Genomic DNA, 13749 nt, shown 5'->3' on the forward strand with positions numbered 1-13749 from the left:
ACCCATGCCAGCAGCATCCTTCCCTCCTTCCCCACCTCCTCTCTCAGCCTGCAGCTGTGATTCCAGCGTGGTGTGGCCGTGTCCCTGTCCCCTCCACCCCGTCACAGCTCCCTGTCACCTGTGCACAGCTTTCCTTGGGTCATTATTTTTTGATTCCAGGCTCTCTGCTGTGCAGAGGCAGATGTTCCTGCTCTCACCAGCTGGGATCTTGGCCAGGAGCATCCTTGACTCACCTGCACGGCCACACGAAGGACTGGGGGAAAACATTTTGCAGGAGAAAAACTGCCTGGGCTTTTCCAGTGGAAAAAAAAATCAATGAAGCCAGTCCAGAAGTTCAAAGAAAGGTTGAAGCAGCAGATAAGGGATATATCCCCACCATTTCCATGAACCAGCTCTATCTCTCCCATCTGAAAAATCAGCACCAACCGAGTGCAGAGATCAGCCTTTTTAAAAACAACAGAAAAAAAAAGGAAATACAAGCTTGCCGAGACAAATACAGCTGTTGAGTGCAGAGTTCAAGGTCGCTGAACTCCAGACCAGTATCCCAGCATCCCGTGGCAGCCACTCTGCCACCTTCACCCCGGGCAGGTGACACTGCGGAGCTCAGCCTGGCCGCCCCGTGCCTCAGTTTCCCCAGGTGGCACAGCAGGGATGGTCACCCATGCTGGCACGTGGTGGCATTTAGCTGGATTTTGAGCAGGGATGATGCCAGGGCTGGGCTGCCCTTCCCAGTGCCCTTCCCTGCCTGGCTTTGCTGTCGGGCAGGACGCCAGGAGCCCACGGGAGGAGGTGGGAGCCTGGACAGGCGCTGTGGAGGCAGCGGCTGTTCTGCCTCCACGGCCACTCTCGGCTGGGAATTGCCTCCTTGGAGAAATATTCCCTTTTCAAACACCAGGCCCTGCTGAGGATTATCCAGAGGGGGTGGCTGGGGCAGCAGTCACGCTGTCTCGAAGGCACTGTGTTGTTTGAAATGCTCTTTAAGGCACTTGATGACTCACAGCAACAGCTGGAAGGAATAAGCAGTTGGTAATTTCCATATTAACCTCCCGGTCCCAGGGCTGTGGGATCTGCAGCACGTGCCTGCTCCTCGGGGTGCCAGGGAATGGGTGCTGCTGGGGCCTGTCCTGCAGGGCAAGAGGGCAACGGGGACTGGGATAGGGATTGGGATAGGGACAGGGATGGGGATTGGGATGGGAGGAATGAGGGTGAGGATGGGGATGGAGATAGGGATAAAAACGGGGATGAGGATGGGGATGGGAACGAGGGTGAGGATGAGGATGAGATGGGACAGAAGTGGAAAAAGAAAGGGGTATAAGGATAAGGATGGCAATAAAGACAGGAGTGGAAACAGGAATGAGAATAAAGATAAGGTTGGGGCTGGCAGTGGGGATGGATGGAGGAATTGAGGGAGGAATGGGAATGGAAATGAGGATGGGGACAGGAATAGGAATGGGGACAAGGATGGGGACAGGGATGGACCCAGCACCCTGTGGGCTGCTCATGCCTCCATCCTGACCTACACAGGCCAGAGGAGCCCCCTCTGCCCCACAGGGCTGATCACAGCTGTTTGCACAGCACCTTGCACAACTGGTGCTGAGTCCTCACACAAGACAGGGCCTGTCCCCTACCCTGTAAGGGACATCTGTCCCTGAGGCTTGTCTTTGAGCAAGGGGCCACCTCTGCACCACATCCAGCAAGGCACAGTGGGACACTGGCCATCCCCAGCGAGCCGGGAGCCACCCTGCCCTGCCTCCCAGAGTGCTCACAGCGCTGGGGGAGCAGACCTGGCTGTCACCACCCCGGCCCAGCCCAGGGGTGGCTGCTGTGCAGGGCCAGCTCTGGCAGGAGGGCTGCGCGCCGGCCGGCGGGAGCCGCGCTGGAAAATCCTGCGCTAGGCTCGCCTTGATCCCCGCGCGCCCCGGGGGACGCGTTTGCCGCCAGGGCATGTGTTTTCAGTTCTTGCCGAGGCCGACTTGAGAAATTTTCTCTCCCTCCCGGCTTCTCTGTTGCAAACAGCAACCGCAGGGCCGGGGCGGCACAGGATGATAAATGAGCTGCTCTGTCCGGGCGCAGCCGAGGCCCGGGAAGCTGCTCCGAGGCCGCGTCCCAGTGGGGCATGGGGGGAATGGGGGAGCCGGGGGCTCGTGGCGCCTCCAGAGAGGGGCACGGAGGGTTGGTGGTTCAGGGCAGGCTGGGGAGGGGGGTTTGGCCCTGCTGAGCTCTGGACTTTGAATACGGCGTGTTGTTTTCTGGCCCATCTGTGGAGCAGGCGGGAGAGCATCTGTCGGCTGTGCTCGAAGGGTGGGCTGAGCTGGTGGCCGCAGCTCCCCAGGGAGCTCCAGCTGGGCAGCTGGGGTGAGGCATTCCCAGATCCGCTGCTGCTGCCTAAGGTCAGGGATCCCATCCGGCCCAGTGGCCCCTTTCCATCCGGGAAAAGGGGTGACACCGAGACACCGTGCGCGTCTTTAAAGAGCATCTGAGTCATGCCCACCCCGAGGCGCGGCGTTCCCGCTGCCCTCGATGCATAGAGCAGCCACCACATCAGCCCTATAAATAAATAAAATATAACGAGGCCCTGCTGTCTTCTGGAAACCCCTGAAAAAGCCCCGTGGAGCCAGTTCTCCCAAGGTATCGTGTTCCCGCTTTGTGCGTTGCCTCCCACCCCCTGCTTCTTTACTACCGGAGCCATCTGCGTGGAAACTGGATCCGGGTCCCTGAAGAGCCCTCCTGCCCCTGCCCGCGCTCCAGCTGATGTCACACAATCTGTTTGATCTCAGGGCCAGTTGCCGGGGAGCACCGGACGCTGTCACCCGCAGTCCGGGTGGGAGGTGACACCGAGGGTTGGTCAGCCCCAGGGGTACCCGGACAGGGCAGCCCGAGCAGTGATGAGGAGCAAGGGGCAGCGTGGCTTCTGTGCATCATCTGGGTGTGCTGGCACGTGGCTCGGGCATTCACCCTGCTGTCCCTCTGCCCCTGCGTCCTATCCAACCACTGACCTTGCCTCTTTGGGCTTCATCCTGCACCCTCCCAGCTCAGGCAGATTTGCAAGGACAGCACCTGGGATATTGCAGTGCCTTGCCGTGAACCCAAACTCCACAGCGCTGCCGGGAGCAGGCTTCCTACTAAAACGACTGTTTGAAAAAAAATCCCCCTTCCAGCTCCTAATATATTTATTTAATCGGGAGAGCCGTGCCGAGCCGGTGGGCACGCTGACGAGCCGCTGGGGTGCTTAATCAGTCAGGTTTAATTGAGGCTGGCCCTGGGCACAGTTTGCGCTTCCGCGGTGCCTATTGTCCAAGGACAGCAAAGTGCTTTCCAAGCATTAAATCTTATCGCGGGCTGCGAGGCAGGTAAGGATATACCGGGATTATTGCATGCGCCGCTGAAACGCCGCCAGCTCCGGCTGGGAACGCATCAGCTCTTTACCAGTGAGTGGCAAAGCGACGCAGCATTTTAGGACCGAGCGGGAAATAGAATCTGGTATTGAACTGGAACAGCGGCAGCAGTTTGAAAGTGGGAAATAAATTACCGGGGGTGGTCGGGACACCGAGTTAATGGCTGGAAAGGGCAGGAAAGGGCCGCTGCTTTCGGTGGGACCCGTGAAGCAGGACGCGGTGTCTTTGGGGAGGGCGAGCCGCACAAAGCGCCGTGGCGCGGTTTGGGGGCGGCGGGTGGGACACGGGTGACGGGCGCGGAGGGGACAGCGCGTGGGGGCCGGCGCGGGGATCGGTCACAAACCCGCTCGGGGGGCGGCTGTGAAATCCCCACGTCCCTCCCTCCCCCGCGGGGTCCCTCGGCTGCGCTCCGCGCCGGGCCGGCTCCGGGCGGGCAGGCGGGGGGTGGCAGCGGCTCGTTCCTCCCTCCGGGCCCCCCCGGGCGGGCAGGTCGCGGCGGGGGGGCCGGGGAGGAGCCGGGCCGGGGGCGCCGGGGCCGGGAGGCGGCCGGCAGCCGCCCTTCCTCCGCGCCGCCGGCGGGACCCAAACTTTCGCACCGAACTTTTATCCCGGGTTTATTTTTGTTGCTGTTCGTGGATATTTTGTTGCCGCGGGGAGCTTTTTTGTTGTTGTTGTTGTTGTTGTTGCCGTTGTTTTATCATAATTTTTTTTCTTTCCTTTCTCGCTGCCTTCCCCGGCGGGAGGAGGCGGGCGGAGGGGTGGGGGGAGCGCTCCGCAAACCCGCCCCCCGAGCCTGCGTGTCCGGCGGAGCCGCGGGATGAGCCGGGGGCGGCGATGAGCGCGGCGGGGCCGGGGGCGGCGGCGGGGCCGGGGGCAGCGGCGGCGCCGCTCTCCCGCAAGCAGCGGCTGATGGCCGCGCTGGCGGCCGGCGAGGCGGCGGCGGCGGCGGCGGCGGCGGGGGGCGGCCCCGGGACCGCGCAACCCTCGGCACCCCCGCTCTGCTGCTTCATCTGCGGCGGCGGCATCAGCCGCGGCAAAGAGCTCAAGCTTCAAGTGCGACCCCCCGCGACCACCGGCCCTTCTTCCCCTTCCTGCAGCACCAGGAGCCGGCGCCCGGAGCCCGCGCCGTCTCGGCGGAGGGCTGCGCCCTGGTCTGCGCTGTCTGCCGCTGCTTCCTGGGCGAGCAGTGGGACTCCTTCGAGCGCAGCCGCACGCCGGTGGAGAAGCGCATGTACTGGCTCAAGCGGCCCCATCAGTGCGAGGCGGCGGCGGCGGCGGCGGCGGCGGGGGGCCGGGCTGCGGCGGGGGGCCACGGGCTGGGACCCCGCCGCGCCGCCGCGCCGCGCCGCCGGCCACCCGGAGGAGGAGGAGGAAGAGGAGGAGGAGGAGGAGGAAGGGCCGGCAGCCGGCTCCGAGCTCTCCGAGCTCTCCGACGCCGAGCCCCTGTCGGAGCCCGAGGGGGCGGGCGGCGCTGCGCGGGCCCCCCCGGCGGCGGGCAGCGAGCGGGGGCCCCCCTGCTGCTCCTCGGACAGCGAGATCAACATCACCAGCGAGGAGGAGGAGGAGGAGGAAGGCAGCGAGCGGCCCGCTTGGGCACCGGGCACCGCCTGCTACATCTGCGGCAGCCCCCTGGCACCGGGCGCCCAGCACCGCGTCCACGTGCAGAAGCAGGAGAAGAGCTCGCCGGGACCTTTCTTCCCGTTCCTGTGGCTGCACAGCCCCCCGCCGGGCGCCCAGCCGCTGTCCCCCACCGGCAGCACCCTGGTGTGTCCCTGCTGCTTCGCCTCCCTCATGCAGCAGTGGCAGAGCTTCGAGCTGGCCAACGTGCCCGTGCTGCAGCGGCTCTACGTGGTGCCCCTGGGCGCCGGGGCCATGCCCGCCAAGGGCCGCCGGGGCATGAAGGAGGACGGCACGGGCATCCCGCCGGTGCCCGAGGCTTGCTACCTGTGCGGGGAGGAGTGCGGCAAGGAGGCGAGGCCGGTGGCGGCCAAAATCACCAACGGCAACGCGAAGAGCACCATGCATTTCCCCTTCCTCAGCCTCCTGCCCTGCCCGCCCGGCGCCAAGGGGCTGAACAAGCACTGGGAGGTCAGCAGCTGCCGCAAGTGCTTCGGGGTGCTGCAGGACCTGTGGGCCATGTACAGGGCCTGTCACAACGAGGAGCTCATCTCCTCCGTGCAGAGTTTCCTGGGCAGGTACCACCAGGTCTTCTCCGCCGGTGAGCTCGCCGGCCACGCCGCTGTCATCAAGCCCGGTCCCACCTCTGTCTGCTACATCTGCGGGGCCGAGTTGGGAGCTGGCAAAGAGTTCCAGCTCAACGTCAACCCTCCGGGCCGATTTGGGGAGAAGGAGCCCTTTTTCCCCTTCTTGACCGTCTACCCGCCCGCGCCGCGGGCCAGGCCGGCCGACTCCACGGGGCTGGTGGCCACCTGCATCCTGTGCTACCACGACCTGCTGGGACAGTGGCTGCAGCACGAGGGCAGGAACTCCCACCACCCCAGCAGCGCCTGGTCCCGGCAGTACAAGGTGGAGACCTTCGTCTGCTTCTTCTGCCGGCAGGAGAAGAAGCGATGCCTTGGATTAAGAGCGGTTCAGGTGGCCAGGCTCCCCGTCTTCCTCTACACGCTGCGCGTGGCCAACAGCCTGCTGGTGGACGATGGCAAGCAGCTGACCATCGGCGCCTGTGCCGAGTGCGGGGCCGTGGTGCTGGCTGGCAAGAGCGTGACCCCGCCAGAGCTGCTGGCAGTGGCGCCCCCGACTCTGCTCCCCAAGGTAAGGCAGCTGGCCCGGACCCCATCCCTCCTTTCCCAGCGCTTCCCACCTCTGGAATCCAGGAGGAGTTGGAGAGGTGACATAGATGGATGCCCTTCTTTTGGGTCTGGGTCCTGGGGCGGATGCTAATGGATGGGGTGCCTTTAGCAGTGAACTTTTGGAGCTGTCAAGCTGCGAAGGAACAGATAAAAACCCTTCCAGGAGGTGGGAAGAGCCAAGACCTGTCCTGTTCCAGAAGTGTCTGTGTTGTTGGCAGCTTCGCATGAGGGAGGTGGGAGCCAGGACAGAGGAAATCCCAGTCCTGTCCTGCTGGCCATCAAGGGTGCTCAGAGGTGCCAGGGAGGGCTGCCTAGCCTGCCCTCCATGGGGGCATCCTTGGGAAGCTGGAAGGAGCTCATGGGCTCTGTAGGAAACTTCCCAACTTATCCCCAGTTTTACAAGGTGCCTTAATGAAGGGATTTCCCTCGGAGAAGCCCCAATTCTTCCCACAGCTGCTGGGTGAGCACAGGGCTGGGTTCCCCCCACCCGTGCTGCTCTGGTTATCCTGCAGTGAGGGCTCCCCAAAAGCCCTGCAGCCCTGAAGGATATCATGGGTGTCATGGCCCAGGTGCTGCTAGATTCCCCAGTTGCTCCTTTCTGTGGCTCCCCCTGGGGTTACACAGGTTGCTTTGAGGCCATCACCTCAAAAGCACATGGCAGACCAAAAGTTTATTCCTCCCAAGCTTGTCTTTCTCGTGGGATGGGAAAATAACAGCTTTTGCTCCCAAATTTCCAGCTCGTGGGAGCTCTCCAGAGCCGCTGCTCTGTACCACCAAACCAGGCCCCAGGCTGGGCTCTGTCAAATGCCAACATCCCAAATCCCCGAGGTCATTTTCAAAGCCTTTCAGCTCCATCCGTAGCCAGAGCCCTGCAGCTCTCTGAGGCGCTGGCATTTTCTTTAGAAATGTAAACCAGTCCTTCCAAGACAGCTGCTCCTTTTCTCTCCCATCACTCTCCCCTGGCTGCTTACAAACGTAATTTCCCATTCAGCTGTGCTGGCTCCTGACCTGGGGGGACACTTGGAGAGCCACCAGGCAGGAGCTGCATTCACCTGGAGGGTGCCAGGATGGCACAGGAGGTTGGGTTGGCACTGCTGATGGGAATCCTCTGGAAGTTGTTCCTTTTGGGGGATTCCCCCCCAGCTCTGTCAGCCTGAGCTGGGTGGTCCTGACATAATTTTGGGTCGTTTGTGGATGCATTTCCATGGTTGCTGGGTGGGTTGTGATGCCCATGTGGCCACGGGTCTGGTGGCATTTCCAAGGTGCTGGTGGCCACGGAGGACTCGGGAATCAGGTGAGCAGCCTGTGGTGCTGATCCAGGGTGGGTGCAGCTGGTGAGAGGGGCATCACCTGCATGTCCCCAGCTGGTTCTTCAGGCCTCTGCCCCCTTGGTGTCCCCAGGCCACCTCATGGGGACATTATCAACAGCAATTCTGTTCCAGCATGGGCGGGTGCTCTGGGTGCTTCCCGTGGGGTTCCTTGGTGACCCCCCCAGGTCCCAGCATTTTTCAGGTACTCCAGTCCTCGTCCCCATTGGCCTCCATCCCAAACTCCCAGGAGGACACAGAGTGTGTCCCTGGGAAAGGGACATTATTGAGCTCCTCCTCTTGTTCCCAGGTTTGCTAATGAGCAAATTAAGGGGCTGGTGGCAGGAGGCACAGCAGAGCTGCCTGGGGACATCGTGGCCTGGTGGGGACTCTGGCTGGCCACAAGGTCCTGGCACTTTTCCCCTCCCTGTCCCCGCATGCTTTCCAGCAGGCTGAGGCCTCACAGATGTCAAGGTTATTTAAAACACGGCTTAATGCTTGGGTAGGGCACTTGGTTAATTTAGCTGTACCCTTGTTCAGCCATTCTCAGTGCTCAAAGTCACCCCAGATGAGCCTTTCACTCTTGTGTGACACCCAGGCCCCCGTGATGGTGGGACCAAGCTGGAGGGAATGAGCCTGAGCAATTAAATCATTAAATTAAAATAATCTCCCCAGTTCTCCTTTCAGCTCTGCAACTTCATTTATGGACTACACTTGCTTTTTTGCACCCCCTGCACCCAGCTGTGGTGTGCTGCTGTCTTGCCTGTGTATGGTTGACACAAATGGCTCAAAGCTCGAGGTCAAATACCCCAAAAGCCACCAGACACCCCCACATGTCCCTCTTTTGGCAGGGCAGCAAGAGCAGGATGGGGTTAAGTCCTCTCTGTGACAGTGGGGAGGTGCTGATGAGGGACCCCCACATCTGGGGCTTGCCAGGAGGGAGCAGCCACTGATCTTTTGGGCGGGTGGTGCCTGTGCTGCTGGTTTGGTGCTGGGGAGCAGGGGCACAGGCAGCGCTCTGGGGAGCTGGGGTGGTGCCTGAAGCTCTCCCTGCTGCAGGAGGATCTCCTGGAGGTGAGCTCTGCAGAACCCTGCTGGGGTTGGCACGTGTGGGGCGGGTTTGGGTTGTTCCTTCCAAGAAGAAAAGGCAGTGCTGGGTGTAGGAAGGGCATCTGGCTTGGGCATCCTTTGGCTTGTCACCCTTGGTGCCCAGATGTGCGCTGTGAGAATGGATTCTCTGTCCAGCTGTGCCCCTTACAAGGGGAAGCTGTGTAGATCAATGCACTTATTGGTGTGGGGCTCTGATGTTGGGGTATCCAGGTGGGATATCTCCTGATCAGGATAAATGTGCATCCCACTGGGGTGTGCATGAGCTGGTTGCTCGAGCAGCTGCTGCTGGGAGCCATGGCTTTGCATAAACCACCAAATGCCCAGGTTTGGTTGCTTCCCAGAGGTGACAGTGACCTGTTCCTGGCTGGCTGTGCCTTCTCAAGTCACCCCCAGGCTCTCCAGCCCTCTCACAGGGGTGAAGTGATGCATTCCCAGCTCAAGGGCTGCTTGTCCTCAGCCTGCCTGGCGTTCTCAGAGTCCTGTGCTCTCCAGGAAAAGCTTCCCCTGTCCTCCAGCTCTTCCCATCTTCACCTTCCACTGCTCTCCCTGCACTTATGTACCTGTAAAAGTGACTCCTCTTGAGGTTTTCTGGTTTTTTTTTCCCCTTAAATGCAACTTTTTGGAAATACTTCCAGGTGTCTGGAAAGCTCTCAAACCCTACCATAACTCGAGCACAGCTGTTCAGGACAACCAAGTGAGCAGGCCAAGCCCACATGGGTTCACAACCAGCAGGAATTGTCACCTGATGTCCTGTGACAAGGTGACCCACTCAGTGGGTCTGATCTTGTCTGTGTGGATTTTAGTAAAGGCTTTGGCAGCATTTCCCTGGAGAAATTGCTGCTCATGGCTTCGATGGGTTGCTGTTCCTTGGGTAAAAACCTGTCTGGGTGCTGGGCCTGGAGGGTGGCAGGGAATGGGGACATGTCCAGGTGGTGGCTGGTCACCAGGGGTGTCCTCAGGGCTCAGCACTGGGGCAGCAGAGCTGGGAAGGGGCTGAGGGAGCTGGGAGGGGGCTCAGCTTGGAGCAAAGGAGGCTCAGAGGGGCCCTGTGGCTCTGCACAGCTCCTGCCAGGAGGGGACAGGCTCTGCTCCCAGGGAACAGGGACAGGAGGAGAGGGAACAGCCTCAGGCTGGGCCAGGGCAGGCTCAGGGTGGATATTAAGGAAAATTTCTCCACTGAAAGGGTCACCAAGCTCTGGCACAGCTGCCTGGGGAAGTCATGGGGTTGTCATTCCTTGAGGGATTTAAAAAATGTGGCACTTGGGGACGTGGTCACTGGTGGCCTTGGCAGCGCTGGGGGAGCGGTAGAATGATGATCTTGGAGGGTTTTTCCGTTTTCCAGCCCAAGCCAATCTGTGGTTCTGTGCTCAGTGTCCTTTGGTGCTGTGGAGGTGTTGGCATGGATCTCACTGCTGCTCCCAGCCTGCTCCTCAGGCTGGTTCCTGGGAATCAGGTGGTGCTTTCCATGCCCCATTCCCACTTTTCAGAGCACACCTGGGGCTGGTGATGTGGGGCTGTGCCTGGCAGGGCACAGTCAGGCCCCAGGGGCTGCGTTCACTGTGTTTATTAATTGCCAGCAGTGCTGTTGGCTCAGCTGGGGATTTGGCCCCTGCTGCAGGTTCCCAGCTCCAAAGGTCATGGCTGCATTTCCAAATCACTGCGTGGAGCTGACAGCTGTTGGTGGGCACTTTCCGTTTGGCTTTCGAAAAGGGTTTTGGGCAAAAATCAAAGAGTTCTTGTGTTCTCCACTAAACCTTGTCCCACTGATGCTGAGCAGCAGCCAAAGCTCCTGGATGCCAGAAAAACAAACCCAGAAGGCGGGGAGTGATGCCTGAGCACTCCTCCTGCATTGCACCAGGCCAAATTATGGGATATTTGGGTGCACTGCAGCATGAGAATTAAGCGACCTGTGTAGGAAGAGCCCCAGGCGCCTCTGCCTTCTTTGCATCTTTTATGGATTTTGAAGGAAATCAGAAATCTTCTGGCCACTGGCAGTGTTTTGGGTGGTGGTGCTTTTTTGGCCAAGCTGGTGGCACCTCTGTGTCCCCGCCCTAGGCATCATGTGTGGGCTCCAGGGGGGTGGCACAGGCTGCATTTGGCTTCTCCTCATCCCTTAAATAAGGAGCAGAGCTGGTCTTACTCACCTCAACCTCTTGCCTTCCAGCTCGGGTTGGTTTTGGTGGTTTTACCTTTGCTTGTGGCAATTTTTGCCATCAGGAATTCCAGCAGATTCAGAGCAGAATTTTAGCCAGCTTCACTGGGATAAAACCTGTTCAGTTTGCAGCGTGTGAAGTTGTTTTTAGTGAGGCCTTTCAGCAAAGCAGCTGCTCAGCCAGCGCCGACCCGGGCTGGCATTTTCAGATGAGATCTCAATCCCAGCATGGAGGTGGCAATATAATCATGAGATGACTTCATGTCTCGGGGCACGGCCTCCCTCGGGATCGTGTTCCCACATGGCAAACAAAGAAACAACGCGGGGAAAATGCACCCTGGGCTGTGATGGTGTTCACAGGGGTCTTTGGATGAGGGAAGAGACGAGGATCTGACTCCATGTTTCAGAAGGCTGATTTATTATTTTATAATATATATTATATTAAAACTATACTAAAAGAATAGAAGAAAGGATTTCATCAGAAGGCTGGCTAAGAATAGAAAAAGAAAGAAAGAATGATAACAAAGGTTTGTGGCTTGGGCTCTCTGTCCGAGCCAGCTGGACTGTGATTGGCCATTAATTACAAACAACCACATGAGACCAATCACAGATGCACCTGTTGCATTCCACAGCAGCAGATAATCATTGCTTGCATTTTGTTCCTGAGGCCTCTCAGCTTCTCAGGAGGAAAAATCCTAAGGAAAGGATTTTTCGTAAAAGATGTCTGTGACACTGGGCTTTCTCCTGCCACTGTGGTCAGGGCTGCTCTGCTGGGTGGGAACAGCGCCTGGCTGTCCCTCCTCATCCTCACCTGACACTTTGCCTGTGTCAGTCACCCCCTGGGTTTCCATCTGGGAGTGTTTGTCCTTCAGCCCCGCTGTGGGGAGCAGCACAGGGGTCTTTGCTCTGGCCAGGCTGACCTTGCTGGAGCAGCTGTCCGAAATTCCAGGGCTCTCCTGCCAGCGCCGTGTCCCGCAGACCTTGTGCTGACTCCACAGCTCACCAGCTGGCTGCTATATATTTATTTTTCACCCTGCCCTGCCTGCTCTTTGCTTTCTCCCTGCCTTTCCCAAAAGCAGCAGCTCGAGCAGGCACCTGCCAGAAGCGCTGCTCTGACAGTGTGCTGCACCCCCTGAAACACCGCCCTGGGGAGAGGCACCGGCTCCACTCTCACCCCATGCAGGGAAAATGCTTTTGCAGCCTCTGGAGCATCCCCTGGAGTCGCAGCCAAGTCGGGAGATGGGGTGAAGGGCCGGCTCTGGCTGCTGCAGACAGACAGATGTTTTGTCCAGACACTTGGCCTTTCCCAGCCGTCCGGGAAGCTCTGTCACAGGGGGCAGCCTGGGATGCTCCTTGGCTGCTTCCCAGCGAGGAGGGACTTCCCTGCACAGCAGCGTGGGTGCCTGCTTTTCCAAGTACATCAGGAATGGCAGGAGTTGGCTTTTCACTCCTCAGGATACCAGCTGAGTCCTGTCCTGACATCCCTGTCACTGTCCTTGAGTAACAAGGAGCCGTCTCCATCTCCTGAACAGGTTTTGGGGCACTGGGCACAGCTGGTTTGCCAGGAGCCCTTTTACACCTCTCTGGCTGCAGGAGGTGCCCTGGATCCATTCCCACGCTGGTTTTTGGGGTAGGGAGAGCTCTGTTTGCTCCCTGATGGCACCTTTGGCTCCTTTTTCGGAGACAGTCCTGTGCTGCTGGGCAGCATCTGGCCAGATGTTCCTCCCTGCAGCAAAAGGCCTGTGCCACATGATGCCATCCTGGCCTGGAAGGGACGGCGTGGAAACGTCCCTCTGGTGTGCTGAGGGGACACTGCCCTTCTTGGGGACTGCCAGGGTGGGGATTTGGGTGCAAACCCAGGGAGGTGCTGAGGCAGGGGCATCCCTGGAGCTGGGGCAGGACCCGGCTGGCGGTGGCAGCTCCCAGCCGTGCCGGGCTCTGTTCCTCCAGGAGCAGCTGGCAGTGGGAGCCTTTCCAGCAGCACGGCTCCCCCGGGCCCCGTCCCAGGGCAGTGACAGCCCCAGGTCCCCACAGCCAAGGCGGGTGGCAGCGGTGCCCCGGGCGTGCCTTGGCTCCTGGCGGTGCCACGTGCCAGCCGTGCCACTGCGGGGCTGCTCCTGTGCCAAAGGCATCACTCCCAGCCTGGTTGCCCTCCCTGGGCCTTGTGGAGGGTGCCAGGGCCCCGGTGCCAGCCCAGGCTGCTGCGGGCAGGCCGTGGTTTGCTCCTGGTGCCTCTCCCCAGCACATGCAGCTGAGCTGTGCCCTGGCTGGATGAGCAGCCTCGTGCAGCTGCTCTGGCTGCTGTGTGGCTCCTTTTCCCTGCTGGATCTCCGGTAGCAGGGCAGGGATGGAGGGGATGGCTCCAGGGTGGATTTCTGGCTGGGCTGGGAGAAGGGTGGCGTTACCTGGGTGCGCTTCGCAGCCTGGCATGTGCATGACGCTGCTTCTCCCTCTTTGCTTTCCTTCTTTCCTCCCCCCTTCCACGCTAGCACAAGTGCTGCTGGGCTTTAGTAGCTCTCGGGAGACTGAAGTCATCTGTTTACCCACGGAGCTGGCGTGCTCGGAGCAGCAGCTGCCCCGGCTTTCCCTCTCCAACCTGCAGGAGAGGGGCCTGTGCCGAGCGTGCCGTGACCTGCACTGGGGCACAGCGAGCCTCTGGCTGCTCTGGGCTGCCTCACATCCCACCCCATGCCATGCCATGCCATGCCATGCCATGCCATGCCATGCCATGCCATGCCATCCCATCCCCATTCCCATCCCATCCCATCCCATCCCATCCCATCCCATCCCATCCCATCCCATCCCATCCCATCCCATCCCATCCCACCATGGGGTTGGGGTGTCCATGCTGTGCTGGTGCAGGTGTAGGAGCTCCCTCCATCCAGAGAACTCCCAAAATTCTGTGTTTTGGTGGCTGTATCCAGGCACCAGTGCTGGATGGGCCATTCCTGGTGGCACAAGGACTTGCTGCAGGA

The 13749-nt window shown here is 60.2% G+C and overlaps 1 protein-coding gene across 2 annotated transcripts in view; it reads left to right on the plus strand.

Moving 5' to 3' along the window:
* Nucleotides 1-4691: 4691 nt before the first annotated feature.
* The window catches only part of GSE1 (Gse1 coiled-coil protein), a 99712-nt gene continuing 90654 nt past the window's right edge, over nucleotides 4692-13749 (plus strand). Inside the window, exon 1 of one of the 2 annotated variants that reach the window (XM_030955723.1) lies at nucleotides 4692-6167. In XM_030955723.1, coding sequence (XP_030811583.1) covers nucleotides 5187-6167 — 981 coding nt within the window. In that variant the 5' untranslated portion in view covers nucleotides 4692-5186. The remainder of the gene's footprint in view (nucleotides 6168-13749) is intronic. The other variant, XM_030955722.1, reaches the window with a different exon arrangement.

The sequence above is a fragment of the Camarhynchus parvulus genome, chromosome 11, assembly GCF_901933205.1.
Source record: "Camarhynchus parvulus chromosome 11, STF_HiC, whole genome shotgun sequence".
Taxonomy (NCBI): domain Eukaryota; kingdom Metazoa; phylum Chordata; class Aves; order Passeriformes; family Thraupidae; genus Camarhynchus; species Camarhynchus parvulus.